The sequence below is a fragment of the Dendrobates tinctorius genome, unplaced genomic scaffold (assembly GCF_039654945.1).
Source record: "Dendrobates tinctorius isolate UK_male_01 unplaced genomic scaffold, ASM3965494v1 ptg000424l, whole genome shotgun sequence".
NCBI classification, from domain to species: Eukaryota; Metazoa; Chordata; class Amphibia; order Anura; family Dendrobatidae; genus Dendrobates; species Dendrobates tinctorius.
In genome coordinates, this window is record NW_027362088.1 from 46690 (window position 1) to 69644 (window position 22955).

General features: G+C 46.7%; 1 protein-coding gene across 1 annotated transcript in view; it reads left to right on the plus strand.

The window, feature by feature from the left end:
- Positions 1-22955, plus strand: part of LOC141076766 (monocarboxylate transporter 13-like) — a 115355-nt gene that overhangs the window by 41202 nt on the left and 51198 nt on the right. The window contains 1 exon segment of the mRNA XM_073564059.1: positions 6216-6351. Within this exon segment, the coding sequence (XP_073420160.1) occupies positions 6303-6351 (49 nt within the window). The 5' untranslated portion in view covers positions 6216-6302.

A 22955-nucleotide genomic window follows, 5' to 3' on the forward strand; every position in this document is an offset into this window, starting at 1 on the left:
CCAGCCACTTTTACCTCCTCAACCATTTCCTCCCTGTTTATAAGGATTAGATCCAAGGTAGCAGTTCCCCTTGTTTTCTCCCTTACCTTTTGGAAGATAAAGTTGTCAGCAAGAGAGGATAAGAATTTCCTTGACCTGTTAGTTTTGCCTGAGAGAGATTCCCAACAAATGTCTGGATAGTTGAAATCTCCCATGACAACTATGTCATATTTTTTGGAGAACTTGGCCATTTGATGCATAAAGAGTTCATCCATATCTTCAGCTTGCACAGGCGGCCTGTAGTAAATGCCTACAATGGTGTCCTTTCCATTGTTCTGTCCTTGTATTCTTACCCAAACAGTTTCCCCAGAACTCCCAGTCTCTGAAGCTTCAATCTCTGTGCAGATATACGCGTTTCTAACATACAATGCGACACCTCCCCCTCGTTTATCAAGTCTGTTTCTTGCAAATAAGTTGTATCCTTCTAGTCTTGTATTCCAATCATGTGTATTGTCCCACCAAGTTTCAGTGATTCCAATTACATCATATTTCTTTTCCTGTGTTAGTAGTTCCAATTCTCCTTGTTTGTTGCCCATGCTTTGTGCATTAGTATAGAAACATTTTAGTTTGTGATTGGTTTCTCTTTCCCCAATATTTTTATTATTTAGATTCTTTCGTCTTTGTTTTTCCTTTCCACTTCTAATAGCAGAGTTCTCAATAGCATTTGTCAGGTGTATGGCTTTTTCTGGTCTTTTGCTTCCCTTCCCATGTTGTTCTAGTTTAAAGCTCTCCTTACAAGTGTAGCAAGGCGACTTCCAAATACATGCTTTCCAGTCTTCGTAAGGTGCACCCCATCTCTAGCAAGTAGTCCATCGTATAAGTAGTTCACTCCGTGATCCAGAAATCCAAATCGTTGCTGACTGCACCATCGACGTAGCCAGTTGTTCACCTGCAGAATCTTATTCCACCTCCTTGTTCCATGGCCATCCACTGGGAGGATGGAAGAGAAGACCACCTGCGCTCCCAGTTCTTTCACTTTCTTGCCTAAGTCTTCAAAGTCTCTGCAGATGGTTTCCAGGTCGTTTCTTGCGGTGTCATTTGTCCCCACATGTAGTAGCAGGAATGGGTAGTCATCTGTAGGTCTGAAGAGTCCTGATATCCTGTCAGACACATCTTTAATTTTTGCACCTGGAAGACAGCACATTTCTCTTGAGGTTATATCCGGTCTGCAGATAGCGGCCTCTGTTCCTCTCAGCAGGGAATCCCCCATGACCACCACTCTCCGTTTCTTCTTCACAACATTTTTCTTTCTCCATCCAGGAGGACTCTGAAGGCGTACAAGGTTGCTGCTTGTTGGCAAAGTCTTATCCTGATGTGTTTCTTCATCGTTTTCCTGTGTGAGAGCCTGGTACTGGTTCCTGAGCAGTATGGGTGCTGACTGCCTCCTGATCCTCCTGCTTCTCTGGGTCACATGTCTCCATTCCTCTGTTTCTTCAGGTGCACTTCGAATTTCTTCTCTTTCTGTAACATGAAGAGATAATTCTGCTCTGTCCAAGAACTCTTCACCTTCCTTAATGATCTTCAATGTAGCTAACCTCTCTTCGAGATTTTGCAACTTTTCCTCCAACAGGGACACAAGCTTGCATTTGTGGCATGTGAAGTTTGGCTTTTCCACTGGTAAATCTGTGAACATGTAGCAAGAAATGGAGCTCACCAAATGGCTCCTGGCCTCTTCCATCTTGAGATTTCTTAAAAACGATGAAAGATGAGCCAAAATTCGGTTTAGGGAGAGCTGTAACTTAATTTTTACCTTACGACCCCCGTTTTCAGGGGTCCCAGTGGGTGGGAATAATCGGGTCCCTATTGTGAGGGGGTCCTCAGACCTAGGCATTCTGTGTCCCCACTAGCCCCAGAACGGTCTTCCGTTGATTCCTTTTCTGACACCTTAGCGATGATCTATGATGAGCCTGACCAGACCCAGATCGCAGAAGCGAAGATCATGAACCTGACGCGGGGGGGCTACACCACAGAGATCTATAGCACAGAGTTCCGGCAATGGTCCTCCTGAGGTTCTGTGGAATGATGCAGCTCTCCGGTGTCAGTTTCATCATGGCTTTTCAGATACTCTAAAGGACGCTCTGGCTTTGCATATTCCACCCTGTTTTCCTTGGGGAGGCTATGACCCAGGCCATTCGACTGGATCGCCGAATTCGTGAGAGACGTGGTGAACGCCAGGGGTTTTACTCGTCCTGCCCGAGTCTGTTCACTTGCCAGAGATGGAACCAATTGAGGTTGGAACAGCGCGCTCTCGGGTCGTGGAGAGGAGGCGCCGGCGTGATCTTGGACTATGTCTTTATTTTGGTCGTGCTGGACATTCCCTCCAAGACTGCTGGATATATTCTCAAGCCAGCAAGCCGTCGGGAAAATGTCTTAAGTCTGGGTGATATTCGGGGAGGCCCCTGTATTGCCAATTGTTTAGCAATAAGGTTCGGATACGGCTTTAAAGACGGCTACTACTTGGATATGACACAATTTCATTATACAATGATTAATTTAAATGATAAACACCAAATTAATGGAATGGCAGATATAATATTACCCTGTTTTTGTGTTAATTCATTTCATGTGACTCATACAATTAATATGAATTATAGTACATAGAGAAATAAGCATCAATACTATACATTACCAAGTATTGTAGCATCACTTCTCCACTGGAGGGACCACAGTGTCAGCGAGAAGGAAATACTCTGGTCTTGTCCTCACAGAAACCGTGCACCCACGATATCTTCTGGAAATGTCCCTACCTCACTAACACAGGGTCCACCTTTATATACACAGCACTCCCACATTACATCTGTGCAGTATGTTTAGGCTGAATCATCAGAATCTTGAAATTGCACAGTACGTTGTTGTCTTGATAACAGCACAAGACTTCAGGGTCTGTTTGTTATAGACTACTACAATCTTAGTTTGTTTGCACCAACCAGAGATTAGTTTGCCATTAGCATGTCTCTTAACAATAGCACAATGCATCAGGGTTGTTTTGCTACTGATTATAACCCAAGGTCTGTTTGCCTCTAACAATCAATGTTGCCTGTCCAGGTCCAACATATGTTGCTTGTTACAAAGTTAACTCTTCATGCTCATAGCATAACGCTCTAAGATGGTAGCATATGGGCAGCATGACTTCCATAATCGCCTATTCTGAAAACTGGATACCTATCGTAACACAGACACACACTCATACTTGTCTCATTTGTATCACAATCGGTCCTTGATTATTGATGTCATGCATGACCATTGCTACATGAGACCATCAAAACTGTATCTATCACTGTTTGACAAATCAAATATCACAGTGGTCACTTGTGTGCAAATCAGCATAATGAATCTTTGAAACACAGCGCTTCAAAGACCACAGAACGATTCCTTGTCTTACGGTATTGACACAGAGCAAACGCTTTGTGGCTCAGTATCAAAGTTCAGAGTATATTGCAATATATAGTGTTTGGATTCAAACAATCATATTTGCAATAATTTCCACCCTTGATCTAGTGACCACAATATATCAAAGCATATAAACAATATATTACAATAGGTAGGCTATAAGATATCCATATTTTTATTAGCACCACAGTCCCCCAGACTTCCAGGTACCTTTTACTCCTCAGATAAAGTACTGCTGAACGTGGAACTTTGTCTTCAAAAACAGTGGTTATCTGCTCCTGCTTTCGTTGTATGTGGATCTGCTGCCAATTTCATTGATTCTGGATTGGTTCTTAAATTAGGATTAGGGACAGTTAGATTGCAAAGACCTATTCAAATTGTCGCCATTGACAGGACCCCATTACTCCAGAACTCTGTCCAGCTGGTAGTGGTGGAAGTCACACTTAGGGTGGGAACTCTTCACTCTGAGTCCGTCTCCTGCCATGTGTTGGATAATTTACCTGCTGGGTTGGTGTTGGGATTTCCATGGCTGCATATCCATAATCCTGTAATTGATTGGTGTCGGAAGGATGTTGTTTAAATGGAGTTCCTACTGTCATCAGGAATGTCTTAGCTCTGTGCAAATGTGCTCCGCTAGCCTGGAGGGTCTGCTGGCTTACCTGAAAGACTTCGGAGATGTGTTCTCGGAGAAAGAGGCGGAGATATCACCGCCCCATCGTCTGTATGATTGTGCTATAAATCTTTTTCCTAATGCCAAATTACCTAAAGCTCTGCTATATAATTTGTCGGGACCTGAATGGACCGCCGTGAAAGAATTTGTAAGTGAAAGTTTACGGAAGGGTCATCTCCATCCTTCCTCCTTGCCTGTAGCTGCAGGGTTCTTTTTTGTGAAAAAGAAAGATGGTGGCCTCCGTTCTTGCCTTGATTTCTGTGAACGTAACAAAATTACAGTTAATACTTACCCGCTTCCACTTATCCCTAACCTATATAGTCAGCTTATGGGGGCAAAATGGTTTTCTGAGCTTGACCTTAGAGGGGCATATAATCTGATTTGTATCTGGAGGGTGATGAGTGGGAAAACGTCATCTTTAACGTCGGAGGGTTTATTTGAAAATCTTGAGGTGCCTTTTGGTTTAGCCAGCGCCCCTGTGGTCTTTCAGAACATGAATGACATTTTCTCTGATATCATTGGAAGGTTTATTGTGGTATACCTGGATGACATTCTAATTTTTTCAATAACGTAGAAAAACTCCGGCACACACAAAAATGGGCTTGCAAAGTTTATCAATACTCATAAAGGAAAAATTGGGCTATAAGCATATGAAGTTCATCCATACGTGATGAGACTCAGATGCACTACAGACACATTAATTCACTTTCGACGTTTCGGCTATGTAGCCTTTTTCAAGAAATGTCTCATTTGGTGAGCTGAGTTCTTGTTAGTGGTCGGGTTCCTGTCGCTGCACAGCAGGAATCCCAAACCTTGCACCCTGCGGTCTCCCATTCCTCTCCCGCTGCAGAGGAGGTTGCTCAGCAGATTCGTCGGTCCCGGTGCTCTGCCCAGACCAGCTCCGTGGGTTTGCTTGCTGCTGCCACCTCTGGCACAGCTATGACAATGCATGCTGCTCAGCAGCGAGATTCTCCAGGGACTAAGTCCTCATGTCAGGCCACTGAGCATGCCCGTGGAGTGATCTCCCATTGGAGATCGAGGGTCACGTGCTCAGGTCCTGCTCATGTTCGGATTGGCCCATCCGAGAAGCCAGGAAGGTCCCGGACTCTCGCGGCTATAAAAGGTTCGCATGGCCGCTCGCCCATGCGCTAGGATAGACTATTTACAGACTATGTGGCGTGAGTGATGGATGCACGCATGAATGTCTCTGGTGAATGACTCATTATGAAACCCCTACCCTTGGTACGCACGTGTTGTGCAGCCTAGCTTGCTAGCGCTTAGGCGTAGGTAGCTCAGAGTTTGAGTCAGACATTGGTCCTCACCAGTGATCCAGCACGCCTCAGTGCACGTACTCCACTGCCAGCGTCTTTAGCGGCGCTCGTGGCAGCGACGCCGCGCGCTCAGTGGGCCTAGAGGGACTCTAACCCCGTGTCCTTGGGGTAGCGTTCTGTGGCCGCACACTGTGCGCTCTTTCAGCCGAGCTCTGTGAGCTAAACGGGCTCCGGCGTTTATGTTCTGCGGTAGTGCGGCTCTGTGAAGCAACAGAGTCCGCCCCCGTACACACCGGGTGACGATAACCACGTGTGTTCTTATAGTATACCGCCATATAGCATCCGCCATTACTGAGCAGCAGTTACCACCCCTGCACGGTGGACCTCGGGCTGCGAACGCACCTTATTACCATCTTTATTATTTGGTGCGTTCCGCCAGCCCTAACAGTTCTCCTCCAATGAAGTCTTCAAACAGAGACTGGACAGACATCTGTCTGGGATGATTTAGCGAATCCTGCTTTGAGCAGGGGGTTGGACCGGATGACCCAGGAGGTCCCTTCCAACTCTACCATTCTATGAGTCTTCAGGAAAGATATTTAGTCCCACTGTAAGAGCCCGGATAAGTGATTCCAGGTGAGTAACCCGGAGTGAGTAATGCTGGGTGAAGTCAGACGATCCAGGTGGAGGTGTCCCGTGGCGGGGATGGAGACCGCATGTTTTTTGTGTGCCCTAGTTTTTCTAAACTGTCTTTATTTTTCTCGTGAGCACCCCTTATCCGTATTATTCTAGTTTTTTTTTCGCCTGATCTGAATGCTCACTATAAGCACATTCAATTTGTTTTACAGAATCTCGGGGAAAATTCTTTGTTTGACAATTTGGACTAAACAGCAATAGCACGAAAAGAGGACTTAAAAATCCGCCATCTTACCTATATGGGTCCGCTGCATCCTGATGGTGCACTTTGTTTAGAGGCCTGGGCAGGTAAGCCTCGCTACCTTTTTTGCTGTGTTTTTCACAAATTGGAGAAATGTACTTTTTCTGTTCAGGAAATATCGTTCCTGGGTTTCATTGTGTCAGCTGAAGGGTTTAAGATGGACCCTGGGAAGGTGCAGGCTATAATTGATTGGGTTTAACCTCGTGATCTGAAAGCATTGCAACGATTCTTAGGGTTCGCTGATTACTACAGAAAGTTTACTAAGGCTACTTTCACACATCAGGTTTTCAGCGTCAGGCGCGATCCGGCGTCGTGCCGGAATGCCGGATCCGGCAAATGTTTTGTAAAACCTGAAGTGCCGGATCTGGTTTTCTGCCGGATCCGTCTTGTTCTTGACAGACAAAACCGGATCCGTCTCATCCGTTTTTCTATCCGTTTTTCGACGGATTACGCCGGATCCGGTTTTTAAAATTGACCCTTGTGGCCTTCCGAACGGGATTGGCTACTGGAAAACTATATATAGCATGTTCCTACAGCCCTTCTTTGACAGGTTGTAGAGGAGAAAGTGCAGGTTGGAGAGAAGAGCAAGTTACTGGCGAAGATGGATGTTGTCATTGGAAATATTACCACTAGAAGTTCTGTGACGGTTTCAGGGACAATTTTCCACTATACTTTATGTCACCTCAAGGCAGAGTACACTGGCAGGATGACAGAGTGTGAAAGATTTGTGCCCTAACCAAACTTGTGTACCTTCTGGACCAACAGTATATACCTTTGCCAACCAAAGTTGGCTATCTTGTCATGGTCTCTATTTTTAGCTTTAGGCCACAGGTGTGTACCTGGTTGTGTTTTATGCAAAGTATTTCACCTTTTAACAAAAGTTGTGTACATTGGTAGGAAATCACCAACAATAAACACAACTTTTTAGGTGAAATACTTTGCTTCCAACACAACCAGGAACACAACTGTGGCACAAAGCTAAAATTTACCCACAGTTATATACCTGGTTTTGAATACCTTTTTACCTTTGAAATTATTTAACCTTTTTTTCTAAACATATTTCGCCGCAGAAAGAAAAGACAGACAACCAGTGTAAAAGTAATTTTAACTTTTATTTGAATTTTTTTTTTTTTTTTTTGTAAAATGTTTTTAAAGTTAGTTAAAAAAAATTTTTGAATAAATGTTTGAAAACAAACAAATGGGCATTTTTATTTAAAAAAAAACATTACAACTCGGTGTAGTGTGGGGTGGAAATACTGCTGGAGAGGCTGCGGGACACTTCGACACTGGGAGTGTGGAGAGAGGACTGGGATCGTGGTGGGGAAGGAACAGTTAGAGGTGAAGGTGTGGAAAAAGCTACAGAATGGGTGGACATGTGGGAGGCAGAAGAGGTGGTGGGCGGTGGAGTGGAGGGTTGGGCAGGGACTGTAGGAGCAGATGATGTTGATGGAAAGTTGTACGGGGAAGGAGTTTGGTACGGGGCAGGTTGCTGGAAGTGGGGAGATGTCTGGTACGGGGCAGGTTGCTGGTACTGGGAAGGTTGCTGGTACTGGTGAGGTTGCTGGTATGTAATAGGAGGGGGAGGATGGAAAGTGGCTGGAGGGGGTGCAGATGTAATAGGAGGGGGAGGATGGAAAGTGGCTGGAGGGGGTGCAGATGTAATAGGAGGGGGAGGATGGAAAGTGGCTGGAGGGGGTGCAGGTGGAGGAACTACAGTGGTGGGAGGTGGAGGTTGGGAGGTAACCTGCTGGAGAACAGCGTGGCATGAATGCATTACATGCATCTGCTGGGTAGGAGAGAGCGTTTCCATGCGCTCCACAACAGACCTGAAAAAGGTGTGGTTTGGCGAAGATCTTGCTTCTGAATGCATGGTTTGCAGAAGTGTCTTCACCTCCAGAAAGCTGGAGTTGATCTGCTGAAAGCCTGCGGAGATTTGCTCTGACAAGACTTTTAGACAGTTCTGGAAAGATGCATTCAGATGCAAGAACTCTGGCGCATAAGTCTTTTCCTGACCCCTCTGCCGCTGCCGCCCAGTACCCGCAGGTGTACTAGAGGTGGCAGGGGCAGAAGGGTGGGGTAAAGGGAAAGCGATCTCCTCACCAGCAGCTTCATGTAATGTAGGCGGCCACGATGCTCCTGTGCTGGTGGATGGGACAGATGGGTCGAATGTGTGGGAAGGCTGGGAAGGTGCAGATGTACCGGGGCGGTTGAAGTGTCCCTCGGTGCCGGTCTCCTCAGGGATCGCCTCAGAAGGGTCCAATCGTGCCGGCTCCCGAGTGCTGCTCACCGTGCTGTGGAATAAAGAGAAAAAAAAACAATTAAAATACTGACATGGTATGGCCCTGGCTGAAAAAAAAAATTTACATCTAACATTTTTTTCACATGTGGTGTGTAATATTTACCTTCTGGTGAGCATTGTCTCCCGGAGGAACGACAGGGCTTGTGCGTACTTGTACTTGCTCCTGCGTCCTCCAGATCCACTCGGGGCCCGCATCTCTTTATTGAACTCCTTCTTGAAACGATCCCTCACAGACCGCCACCGATTCACAATTCTGTCCCCTGAAACGAGAAAGGAGTGGTTAGTATACAACATCAGTGTTTCCCAAACTCCAGTCCTCATGGTCCCCAGGGGTCATGTTTTCAGGATTTCCATAGTAAATAGAAATCCTGAACACATGATCCGTGGGGACCTCGAGGACTGGAGTTCGGGAAACACTGGTTTACATCAAGCAACCGGTACTGTATATACTTACGCTCTTTAATCTGGGCCCGAGCATCGAGGTCCTCCCAGCGGCCCACAAGGAGCGAACAGATTTCCTCCCAGAGTCGTCGGGTAACGATCAGGTCAGCGTGGCGGCGGTCAGCCATATTCCAGAGCGGCTCCCTTTCTCTGACGAGATCGATGAGGCGGTCCACATCAATCCCTCCATCCTCACCGTCAGAGTCGGGAGCACGCTGTGAAGGCTGTTAAAGAAAAAGACAAAAATAACATAATTAGCCTCCACAAAAGAAATGAAATAAAAAGTGCAAAAAAACAAAGCAAAAATATTTATACTTACACGCTGGTGACCGCCGCGTTGCTGTCGCCGACGACCCTGGGAGGCACTGCGAGGACCTCTTGGCCGAGCACCAGATTGGGAAGACTAGAGAAGAAAACAAAAAATGTTATGTCTTTGGATGTAGGCATTTGTTTGCTGTGTGTGGTCTGCAGAACATTGTTTTCTATGTGTTGTGTGTAGTGTGATGTTGTGTTTCTGCGTTTGATGCAGGAAACTTACCAATTGTGAGCCCACTCCAAGTGTCTGTCCACCCCTTCCTTCTTCTTCTGGGAGCTCCTCTTCATCTTGTGATTCCTGTTTTGAAATAAAAGGCAATGAATAGACATATATTACAGAGAAGATGGATTTTGGAAATAAAAACTTACCGTCAAACGCTGACGATGCGAGGGAGGGCTCCCAGAAGATGATGTGCTGTCCTGTTGATGGCCAGACTCCATGGCTGTCGGTATTGCTGTTGCTGCTGCCAGTGATGCCATTTCTGCTGCTGCTGCATCTCTTTGGCGGCTGTTGAATAAAGAGAAACAAAGGGCCAATGAATATCTTGATATTCCATGGCCCTAGTTTGGAGGAATGGGGGATTTGATAATTACCGTCTCTCATCTGCTGCTGGCCTCCCCTCCTCAGCATGTTCCATTTGCTGCTCCATTTGGGGTGGTGGTGGTGCTGATGGTGCTGCAGATGTCTGCTGCCTTCTCCTGGTTCTTGGCTTGGGTGGCATGTTGGGTGTGGCTGTGGGTCCCACTGTCTTGCTTTTATATATGTCTTGTGGGCAGAGCTACTGAGCATGCTCAGACCAAAAAAAACGGATCCGGCGCATTGCGGCGCTCATAGGCTTTCATTGTGTGAAAAAGCCGGACCGCCGGATCCGGCGTGTCCGGCTTTTTCGCCGGAGACAAAAAACGTTACAGTAGACGTTTTTTCCAGACGCCGGATCGCGACACATTGCCGGATCCGGCGAAAACCGGATGAAACGCATGGCCATCCGGCGCGATCCGGCGCAAATGCAAGTCAATGGGGGGGAAACCGGATCCGGCATTGCATTTCGCCGGATCCGGTTTCTGTCAAAAGCGCCGGATCGCACCTGACGGCGAAAACCTGATGTGTGAAAGAGGCCTAAGGGTTTTTCTCAGGTCGTGAAACCCCTTACTGACCTGACAAGAAAGGGACGAATCTTGAGGCTTGGTCGTTGGATGCTGTTGGCTCCTTTGATAAAGGAGAGCTTCATGTCTGCTTCAGTTTTGCTTCAACCGGCTCTCCAGAAACCATTCATCGTAGAGGTGGACGCCTCAGAGGTTGGGGTAGGAGCTGTATTGTCTCAAGGATTCAGAAGGACTTATGATGTGGGGAATCATGAGCTGCTAGCATTTACGTTGGCTTTTGAAGAATGGAGACCTTTTTTGTTGAGGGAGCTATTCATCCTGTTACGGTAACAGATCATAAAGTTTAGCCTATATTGAATCTGCTAAACGTTTAACCGCCTAGACAGGTCAGATGGTCCTTATTTTTCTCTAGATTCTATTTTTCCATCATGTTCAGACCGGGGTCTAAGAATGTTAGGGCTGACGCTTTGTCACGCAGCCTTGATTCCGTTTCTCCTCCAGAACCTCCATCCTCCATTCTTCCTCTAGGAATTGTGGTTTCTATGTTGTCCTCAGACTTGCAAGCTGAAATTCGTGAGGTCCATCGTTGGCCCCATCCGCTTCTCCTGAACTCAAATTATTTGTGCCTGTGTATCTTAGATTACGTCTCTTGCAGGAATTTCATGACTCCGTTATAAGTGGTCACCCGGGAGTCACCGCTACACAGAAAGCTGTTGCTCCACTCTTTTGGTGGCCACCCATGCTTAACGATATTAAGGAATTTGTATCCACTTGTGACATTTGTGCACATGCTAATGTCTGTCATAACCAGCCAGCTGGGGAATTGTCTCCATTGCCTATTCCAGAAAGACCATGGACTTCATTACGGATTTGCCTTTATCTGGTGGAAAAACATTATTTGGGGGGTGGTTGACCGATTCAGTAAACAAGCTCGCTTTGTTCCATGATCGGGGTTACCGAATGCTGAGACACTTTCCAGGTTATTTAGCTATCATGTGGTGATATTGCATGGCATTCCTCTAAACATTGTATCTGATAGGGGGGTGCATTTTGTCTCTAAATTCTGGAGGACATTTTGTAGGACGTTGGGGATTGTTTTGTCTTTTTCCTCTGCTAATCACCCTGAAACAAACGGTCAGAAAGAGAGGACGAATCAATCGCTAGAACAAATATTAAGATGTTTTGAGGCTCCTCAGCAGGAGGACTGATCCTCATTTTTGCCTCTTGCTAAGTTCGCCTATAGCCGTCGGGTCAATCAGTGCACTGGAAGGTCTCCTTTCTTTTGTAACTATGGTTTTCATCCTCATTTTGGTGAATTCTCTAGGATGAGTTCTGGATGCCATTCAGAAACTGGGGGTTGTTTGGAGGGAGGTTCAGAGGAATATTGGGGTGGCTCAGTTTTGGCAAAAATGTAAAGCCGATAGGAAACGTTCAGCTGGTTCCACTTTCAAAGTTGGAGATAAAGTTTGGTTTTCAGTGGAGTGCTGCGCAGCCTTATTTGAACATTAGGCTAAAAGTAACTTTGGCAAAGTTGGGTCTGAAATTGATTGGCCCGTACGAGATTCTGGAGGTAATAAATCCAGTTTCCTTCAGATTAAAGCTTCCACAGTCCCTTCGTGTCCCCAATGTTTTTCACAAATCCCTGATAAAGAAGTTTTGTTCCTTCTGTGTTGCCGGTCTCTTCCCCTCCTCCTCCAGGTTCTGTTGATGGAGGTTTAGAGTACAAGGTGCAGAGCATTGTGGATTCTCAGAGGGTCCTGCCAGTCATCAGATACCCTGCTGGCATAGTGTGCTGGCCAAAAGAAGAGATGGAAGCTGCAGATGTGGAGACATGAAGGCTCCTCACAATGCATGGAGGTCTCCACCCTAAGTCTAGCACCCAAAGATTGTATACCAACAGAAAGGAGGGTGGTCGGGGCCTGATAAGCATCCAAGCCACCATCACGGATGAAACAAGGAGTATCCAGGAATACATCAGAAGAATGGCTCCAGAAGATGAGTTGCTGAGAGAGAGCCTAAGGCAGCAACAACAGATCTGGAAGAAAGAACAGGAACATAAAGCGCCATGGAAAGACAAGCCACTACATGGGATGTACCACCGACAGAGAATGGAGGTGGCTGACATGGAGAACTCCTACCAATGGCTGGAGAAAGCTGGACTCCGAGACAGCACAGAGGCGCTAATCATAGCAGCACAAGAGCAAGCACTAAGTACCAGATCCATAGAAGCAGGAATCTACCACACAAGACAAGACCCAAGGTGCAGACTATGCACAGAAACCTCAGAAACCGTCCAACACATAGTGTCAGGATGCAGAATGCAAGAACAGCGTATACCGAACTCCGCAACCAAGTAGCGGGAATTGTATACAGGAACATCTGCACAGCATATGGGCTAAGCCCCCCCCTAAGTCCAGGTGGGAGACCCCAGAGAAAGTGGTGGAGAGTCAAAGGGCTAAAATCTTGGGGGACTTCAAGATCCAGACTGATAAGCAGGTGTTGGCCGATCAACCAGACATTGTCATAGTAGATACTCTGGTTTCTTCACACGTGTACCTTAATTACCCAGACTATATTTTTGGCAAAACAAGAAGAATTGACTTTGTATCTGTATATTGGCTTGTGGAGTTAAGTGTTTATTTCTGGTGGGTCAAGAAGACAGACTTGCAGACTGATGTACTGTGTACGTCTGTAATAGTGACTTGCAGATAGTGTGTTTATATCTTTGTTTATTGTGTGTTGATATGATAGTTGTGCATTGTATTCTGGAAACAGTTTGCTGACTTTGAAAGTAAAGAGGGAAAGAAATGTGAGGGTGGACTGAAGGACACTGGGCAATTCTAAAAACAGCTTACATGCCTCCGATATAAAAAGACTCAGAGATCTCATTACTAAATCTGAAGTAACACAGAGCTACCAGTCGGACATTCTGCAAAACACTCAATGGACAAGAGACAGAACTGTGCCAATTCATCATGGCACCATCATAAGGGACACTGATCTGTGATTCTGCAGGAAACAACCTAGGGGTTTTCGGCTCCGGTTGGAAGGACACAGATCTGATCTAGTGACCATCGCTGAACCATGGATATGTTTGGCGAAAGCCAGGATTGGGACCCGCTGGTCGCCTGGTTCCACAGAGATGGTCGGATAAGCTAGGTGGTGACTCTCGTGTCAACTGGCTTTGGACCTTGTACAGACTCTATGGACTGCTCTCTGTCATCTCCCTATGCTTGTCATTACCCCCTGTCTGTGTGTGTATCACAGGTGGAGTAGCGACCCTGGGAGCTCTGACGTAACATCTGCCATTATCCCAGCGAGTCAGCGGAAGGGTGACACCCTGTAGTGTGCACCATCTTGGGTTTGCTTTGGGTTGTTGTGGTTCAATAAAGTATTGCCACACTGTTTTACCCTAACCCTGCGTTGTCTGTGTAGTATGTTGCCCACGGGGTGATAGAGCTGGTGTTCAGTGGTATGAGCCCTGTTCCATGCAGTCTTGCTAAAGGCAGCCAGGCCCGCGGACGAGAGCACCCACTGACCCCGTTTCTCCACAACATGTTTATTTCCTTTTTGTGTGTTGGAACAACAGAAAAAACAGATAAAAAAGGCAAATTGGACACTTTCACACCCAACCCCAAGAATGGGCAGGACAAAATTGTTGGCACCTTCCCCAAATTGTGGCTAGACAACATTTTTCAAGCATGTGATGCTCGTTCAGATTCACCTGTAGCAAGTAACAGGTGTGAGCAATATGAAATCACACCTGAAACCAGATAAAAAGGGAAAAACTTGACTCAGTGTTTGCATTGTTTGTCTGTTTGTGCCACACTAAGCATGGAGAACAGAAAGAGGAGAATAGAATGGTCTGAGGACTTGAGAACCAAAATTGGTGAAAATATAAACAATCTCATGGTTACAAGTCTTATCTTCAGAGATCTTGACGTTTCTTTGTCCACTGTGTGCAACATAATCAAGAAGTTTACAACTCATGCACTGTAGCTTATGTCCGTGCCCATCAGAGAAAAGTTGATGAAAGGTTCCAACTCGGGATAGTCCAGATGGTGGATAATCAGCCCCATACAAGTTCCAAAGAGATCTTGGTGCCGAGATCTCCATCTGCGCATGCGCCACCCCCTGGCAGCCATTTTCCGGAGTCCACCACATAGGAAACCATGGAACTGCGGGGGCTCTGGCCTTTCACAAAATGTTGGCAGAGACCCACGTGCAGCACCGGACACTCGTAGCGGCGTGCTGTACATCAGAACCACCCCCTGGGACCCTGCTCCACTGCGGCCGGTAAGGTATATCCACACTATAAGACGCACCCCCATTTTCCCCACAAATTTTTTGGGGAAAAAAGTGCGTCTTCTAATATGAAAAATACGGTATTTCATGGGAAGTTTATCCACAAAGCGGCTTCATAATGGAGAGACAAGTTTGTCCTAAAGGAAGAACAGGTATCCTGCCTTAATTGCCTGTCCAAGCTATAAATCTCCGTCTCACTCACAATAGACATCCTTTGTCACTGCAGGGGTCTTTTGGTTCATAAGGAGCTGCCTGCATTTTGATTAGGATTGTCACTTCCCTACTTTACGTAACTTACCCATATTTCCTATATCCATTGTGCAATTCTGTTTCTAAGAGACTTAGAATGTAAGCTCTTTTGCAGTAGGAAGATCTGTGTGAGGAAGAAGGGAGGGGCGTGAATGCCCCCTCACTAGTGGCTTTAGGGATGTTAATATTTTCTGTGCGGGGGTCACTGGATGCACTCGAGACCCATGAACCAGGGATGATCCCTCTGAACTCCCCCTCTCCTTTGACCGTGGGCATAATGCTACTTGGACAACACAGGGTGAGGGTACAACAGTGCGGCAATACTTTATTGAACCATGAACAGACTATAACACACAGAACAGTCCCAGCAAAATAGCCAAAATGCTGCAAAATTAGTCTCGCCCTTCCACTGACTCGCCGGGATTAAAGCAGCTGTGACTTTCAGGGCCAACGACCAGCTTCGGGAACTGACAGTCCATGGAGGTACATGGCCAGGTGACCAGAGCGTCACAACCTGCCTTCTCTGAACATCTCCAAGTAGCCAGGAAAACGGTGAGTCCCAATTCTGTCTTTCCCAAACGTAGCCATGGGTTCCGTGATGGTCAGTGGAGCAGATGTGTATTGTTTCTGCCGGGGGTCCCCCTAAGCTGGCATCCTGGCGAATGTCAAACCTGTGTCCCTCGTGATGGAGCCATGAAATCCTGGCTGCGGTCCTGTTGAGTGTTCCTGGTTTTGTATAGTCTCTGGTTCTTTGGATCTCTGTTGGAGGCATGGCCTTTTTACATGGTTCACAACTGTTGTCCTTCTTCACCGTCATCCAGAGGTAAAGAGGAAGGGGTGATGAGATTAAATGGCATTGAGTAGTTAATCAATTTGTATAGTGTTTTGCTCCTGTTTTCCAAGTCAACAAGCCAGAAGGTCCCACAGAGTGAGCAATCGGCATATTATCGAGCATCTGTTCAATGACCCTGCGTTTCTATCTCTCAAAGATGGCCGGCAGTGAGCTGGCAGCAAACAGCAACTCCAGAGTCGCATTCAGGCTAGTATGAACAATAGTCTGTGTTTCTTGACCAACCAATTCAAAAGTCAAGCTAAAGATACCGGATGATGTCTCCTGGCCTACTGTATCTATGTCTGGATAATTAAGCAACACGTCACTAGTTTTCTAAGTAAATCTATCTGTAAAGTGATCTTGACATGAAATTCTCCCCAGTTGTCTGTGACAACCTATCTAATCCACACAGTTAAAAAAAAAATAAATCCACAAGATGTCCATAAATTCCGTGTAATATTGAGAAATGATGCAGAGTAAATTGTTGAACACGTTACTTAAATGTGTTTAATACTTTGTACAAAAGCCTTTGGTGATTAAGCTTCAAGACTCCTGTATGGAGAAACTAGTCCCAGGCATTGCTCAGGTGGGATTTTGGCCCATGCTTCCTCACAAACACACATCGCATCCGGAAGCTTCCGTGGCTCCTATGACCTCTGAGCTTTAGTTCCTTTCATACATTTTCTATAGGATCCAGGTCCGGTGATCGGCTCAGACATTCTAGCAGCTTTATTTTCTTTCTCTGACACCAGTTGAGAGTTCCCTTGTCCGTGAGTTTGGGATTATTTTCTTGCTGAAATGTCAACCTCGGTTTCATCTTCATCATCCTGGAAGATGGCGGCTGATTTTTATCAGGAATGTCTCTGTGCATTTGTCCATTCATCCTTCAATCGCATAAAGTTTGCCAGTGCCGTATGCTGAAAACCCGACCTATATCATGATGCTCCACCTCCACACATCACTGATGTATGGTGTTTTTGCGGTGACATGCAGGAGCCTTTTGGCCTCCAAACATTGTGTATTATGGCATCCAAAGAGTTTGGTTTCATCTGACCAGACTATATTCTCCCAGTAGTCCACAGGCTTGTCTGAATGTTGTGGAGCACATTGTAAATGTGCATGAACGAGCTTTCTCTTCAGCAATGGATTCTTGTGTGGTGAGCGTGCATACAGGCGATGGAGGTTGCGTGGTGAGCGTGCATACAGGCGATGGAGGTTTCGTGGTGAGCGTGCATACAGGCGATGGAGGTTGCGTGGTGAGCGTGCATACAGGCGATGGAGGTTGCGTGGTGAGTGTGCATACAGGCGATGGAGGTTGCATGGTGAGCGTGCATACAGGCGATGGAGGTTGTGTGGTGAGCGTGCATACAGGCGATGGAGGTTTCGTGGTGAGCGTGCATACAGGCGATGGAGGTTGCGTGGTGAGCGTGCATACAGGAGATGGAGGTTGCGTGGTGAGCGTGCATACAGGCGATGGAGGTTGCGTGGTGAGTGTGCATACAGGCGATGGAGGTTGTGTGGTGAGCGTGCATACAGGCGATGGAGGTTTCGTGGTGAGCGTGCATACAGGCGATGGAGGTTTCGTGGTGAGCGTGCATACAGGCGATGGAGGTTGCGTGGTGAGCGTGCATACAGGCGATGGAGGTTGCGTGGTGAGTGTGCATACAGGCGATGGAGGTTGCGTGGTGAGCGTGCATACAGGCGATGGAGGTTGCGTGGTGAGCGTGCATACAGGCGATGGAGGTTGCGTGGTGAGCGTGCATACAGGCGATGGAGGTTGCGTGGTGAGCGTGCATACAGGCGATGGAGGTTGCGTGGTGAGCGTGCATACAGGCGATGGAGGTTTCGTGGTGAGCGTGCATACAGGCGATGGAGGTTGCGTGGTGAGCGTGCATACAGGCGATGGAGGTTGCGTGGTGAGCGTGCATACAGGCGATGGAGGTTGCGTGGTGAGTGTGCATACAGGCGATGGAGGTTGCGTGGTGAGCGTGCATACAGGCGATGGAGGTTTCGTGGTGAGCGTGCATACAGGCGATGGAGGTTTCGTGGTGAGCGTGCATACAGGCGATGGAGGTTTCGTGGTGAGCGTGCATACAGGAGATGGAGGTTTCGTGGTGAGCGTGCATACAGGAGATGGAGGTTGCGTGGTGAGCGTGCATACAGGCGATGGAGGTTGCGTGGTGAGCGTGCATACAGGCGATGGAGGTTGCGTGGTGAGCGTGCATACAGGCGATGGAGGTTGCGTGGTGAGCGTGCATACAGGCGATGGAGGTTGCGTGGTGAGCGTGCATGGAGGTTGAGTTCATTACTTGTTTTCGGTGAAGCTGTTGGGGCTGCTGACACCAGGTCTTTGTTTAGCTCCTCACAGGTGCTCTTTGGTTCTTGGAGAACTCTTGCACGGGGCCCTGGATGTGGCCAGTTTGTGGTGAGATGATGTTCTTTCCACATCTGGATTATGGCTCCGCAGTCAGTATCACACAGGATAGGATTAGATACACGGCTCAGCAGTCAGTATCACACAGGAGAGGATTAGATACACTGCTCCGCAGTCAGCATCACACAGGATAGGATTAGATACACAGCTCAGCAGTCAGTATCACACAGGAGAGGATTAGATACACGGCTCAGCAGTCAGTATCACACAGGGGAGGATTAGATACACGGCTCAGCAGTCAGTATCACACAGGGGAGGATTAGATACACAGCTCAGCAGTCAGTATCACACAGGAGAGGATTAGATACACGGCTCCGCAGTTAGTATCACACAGGAGAGGATTAGATACACGGCTCAGCAGTCAGTATCACACAGGAGAGGATTAGATACACGGTTTTTATGTGCAATACAATCATTATAATTTATCACTAACCACAGTTGGTTACTAGGCCCGGGCTCTTTAGCTATTGTGTGTGTATATATATATATATTTGTGTGTTTACATAGTAACATAGATATTAAGGTTGAAGGAAGACTAAAGCTCCCGTTACACACTGCGATATCGCTGCATGTGATACTTACCTCCGACCGGCTCCCCCGCTGGTTATCGCTGATCGCGTGAGAAGCTGCTGGATCATTCCTCGTCGGCCACTTCCTGCGGCGCTTCCTGCTGTGACGATGAGTGACGCGTGGAGCCGGGCGGGAGGACGCAGGATCGCCTCGTCTGACAGGTAAGTAGCGACCCCCGACCCTGCGATGTCGCTGGTGAGATCTGCCTGTGTGGCAGCTCACTAGCGACCACCTAGCGATGTACCAGCGATCCTGACTGCGTCATATCACTGGTCGGGATCGCTGGTGAGTCGCTAGGTGTAACGGTTCCCAAAGTCCATCTAGTTCACCCCATATCCTGTCCTAACTTGCCCTAACATGTTGATCCAGAGGAAGGCAAAAAAAACCATGTGGCAACAGTAAGCTCCACATTGGGGAATTCCTTCCCGACTCCACATACGGCAATCAGACTAGCTCCCTGGATCAACGCAACACTAAGGAGACTAGTGTATATACCCTGTAATATTATACTTTCCAAGAAAGGCGTCCAGTCCCTTCTTACATGTTAGTAGGGAATCACTCATTACAACATCATATGGCAGAGAGTTCCATAGTCTCACTGCTCTTACAGTAAAGAATCCGCGTCTGTGAGTATGCTTACACCTTCTTTCCTCCAGCCGTAGAGGATGCCCCCTTGTCCCCGTCACAGGTGTTGACAAGGTAGCTTTTGAGGGAGGGCTAAATTAACCCTTCACGGTTGACCAAGTGATTTCCAAATTAATCCACAAGCCGTTGCTAGCAACTGCAATGACCAGGCGGAGGCGTGTCTCTGTATGGGAGGATTAAAGGAGATCGCTAACCCCGTTTATTATGCCACCTCTTTTAAGGGGGCTTCACACATAGCGATATCGCTAAAATGTCACCGATTTTGTGACGCAGCAGCTTTACTGCCAGCGACATCGCTGCGTGTGATACTTGCCTCCGACCAGCTCCCCGCTGGCTATCGCTGATCGCGTGATAATGTCCTGGGCCGTTTCTCAGTGGCAGCTTCCCGCTGTGGAGACGAGCGACGCGTGGACGCGGGCGGGAGGACGTCAGGATCGCCCGGTGTGACAGGTAAGTAGCGACCCCCGACCCCAGCGCTGGTGAGATCTGCCTGTGTGGCAGCTCACTAGCGACCACTTAGCGATGTACCAGCGATCCTCACCGCGTCATATCGTGGTCGGGATTGCTGCTGCATCGCTAAGTGTGATGGGGCCCTTGTAGTATTTTGCTTAATTATGCAAAGTGCCCAGTTACCAATAACATCGTCGTGACACGTTCACTTTATAAGCCAATAGTATTGCAAGAAAATCGGAATATGTCCCTAGTCACGTGACCTAGAGAATAGAACAATAGCACATTCTTCAGGTGTCATATCTTGTGCGAGCTGGGACAGTCTGGTTTCATAACAACCGTGAACTTTCACCTAGTTACAAAATTTAACTCATAAACAACAAAATGGCGTCTGGAGAACAAGATGTCCCGTACATCTGAATACTGTACTTCACAGCCTAAGAGTAAGAAGATCATTAGAAAGGTCTCTGTACTGTCCCCGCATATATTTATACATTGTAATAAGATCACCCCTAAGAATAACCCCAGGTGTAATCACCTGTCTTGGTATTGCAGACCCCCCAGTTCCCTCATAACCTTGGTCGCTCTTCTCTGCCCCCGCTCCAGTTCACCTATGTCTTTCTTCTTTTTTTTTAAATTCTTTATTTTCAAATTTAAACCACACCATAAGACACAACACCATTTCACAAGTACAGTTGGCGAAGTATTGCTTAGGAGTCGGTCCAAGGTGAAAGGAAAGAGGGGAGGGAAATGTGGGTGGGAGAAAGAGAGAAGGAAGGAAAGGGTAAAGAGGGATACATAATAATGAACAGTATCAATAACAAGAACAAAAAGTAGCCGGCGGCATGAACACTAGCATTTGATGGGTGTATTTAAGAAAATAGAGTAGGTGGACTGTTCTGTAAGCAACCGTGGGATCAGCTACCCCAGTATAAAGGCCATCAGGTCAAGTAAGACTTCATGTGATATTAGATTTCTCACCAAGAGGATTATCCTCTAGATATCTAGTCCACGGGGCCCAGGTCGACACATAAGATTTATGATTAAAAATCTCCCAGGTAGACACCTCCTCCAGACGAGAAACCTGATTTATCTTAACGTGCCACTCCTCCAATGTGGGGGGGGCAACATCTTTCCAGTGTACAGCTATCAGCTGTTTTGCAGCACTTGGCATCAGTGGGAGTAGACCATGCTTTTTTGGTAAGAAATCTTTTGACGGGCACGAAAGAAGAACTTCCGTAGCCCTAAGATTAGTCTTTATTAGTTGTAATTTTTTTGAGAACTAGCTCAACGCCATCCCAAAAATGTCTCCGTTTCGGACAATCCCAAAATATAAGTGTGTGATGTCCTCCAGAGTTGAGGCATCTCCAACAAGCATCATTATCAGCAAGACCCATCTGAAAGAGCTTCGCGGGAGTCAATTGCCACCTGGTCAATATTTTATAAGAATTTTCCTGCAAAAGTACACACCTAGAGAATCCCCGTGCACTAGATAGCATTCTAGATACTTGTTTCTCTGTGAATGTAGTGTTGAGTTCCATTTCCCAGGAGTAAATAAATGAGGGTTTAAAATGTGCTCTCGGAGAGATAAGGTGTGAGTAAATACGAGATAAAATTTTTAGCCGTGGAGGCGGAAGTTTGATCATAATATCTAACCAGGACCAATTGGATTTGGTCGGGAATTTCTTCCTAAACTGTAGAAGCGTACGTCAAATGTGCTGGCTCTGAAGAAAATTAGTTGGTTGAGTCGTTGCACTTGGTGGTCAAACTCCTCTCTGTAATATTTTATTACCATAAAAGCTACTGAATGTTTCTCTAGGGACGGTAGACCATAGATTATATGGATCTTGAAAATCAAGATCTATTAGATAGGGTATTGAGCCAATCGGCGTTAGCGTCGAGGGAAAAGTGTCCTCCAGTAGTTCCCCCAACATCAATCTTTTGATACGTAATGTAGTAGAAGTTATCTCGTCTAGCCTAAGAGCGACTGGTGGTTTAGCTTTAGTCCAGAGATAAGGTAAACCCCTCGGGCCCAATAGAGCCAGGTCAACACCAATTCCCTCCCCACCTTCAGCGCAAGACACCACCTTTAACCATCTGCTAAGATGGATTGCTTTATAATATAAAAGGGGGTCTGGGACTCCCAATCCACCAGAGGAGACTGGATAAGAAAGAAGCCTATAAGGCAACCTAGCCGGTTTAGATTTCCAGATAAATTTTCCTATTAGCATAGCATTAACGACCCGAAAAAGGTCAGGGGTATCTGAATCGGAACCATATTCATGGCATACAATATGATAGGCATGATATACGCCTTAAACACGTTGATGCGACCCATCCAGGATAAAGTGGGTAGGTTATATTTATGCATCAGGTTTGTAACTTTTTTAATTAAAGGAATGAAATTACTTTGAAATAAGTTATTGGGGTCTCTAGTTATGAATATTCCTAAATATTTAATAGAGCTATTAGCCCAAGAGAAGAGTCTGTGTACGAATAGTGGAGAGTTGAGAATGAGGGAGAGTGATATTTAACGCTTCAGATTTAGTTAGATTAATTTTAAAATTGGAAAGGGAGCCAAACTGTTGAAAAATTTGGAGGATGATCGGGAATGCCTGAGACGGGTTGGATATGAGGAAAAGCAGATCGTCTGCGAAAGCTAGCGTTTTGAGTGTCCCCGGACCCACCGACAACCCTTCTGTGCGTTGTTCTTGTCTGATGCTTTGTATCAAAGTTTCTATGACTAAAATGAACAAGGATGGAGACAGAGGGCATCCCTGCCTAGTCCTGTTGTGAATCTCAAAGCTGTTTGACAGGGTGCCATTTATCCTGACCCTGGCCGTCGGTTGAGAGTAGAGAGAGAGAACTGCTGTTATATATTGAGGAGGAAAGCCAAATTTAATCAACACCTGCTCCATGAATCTCCAGCACACTCTGTCAAAAGCCTTCTCGGCATCCGTTGACAGGAGTACTGAGGGGACCTGCCGGGTCTTGGCAAACATTATAG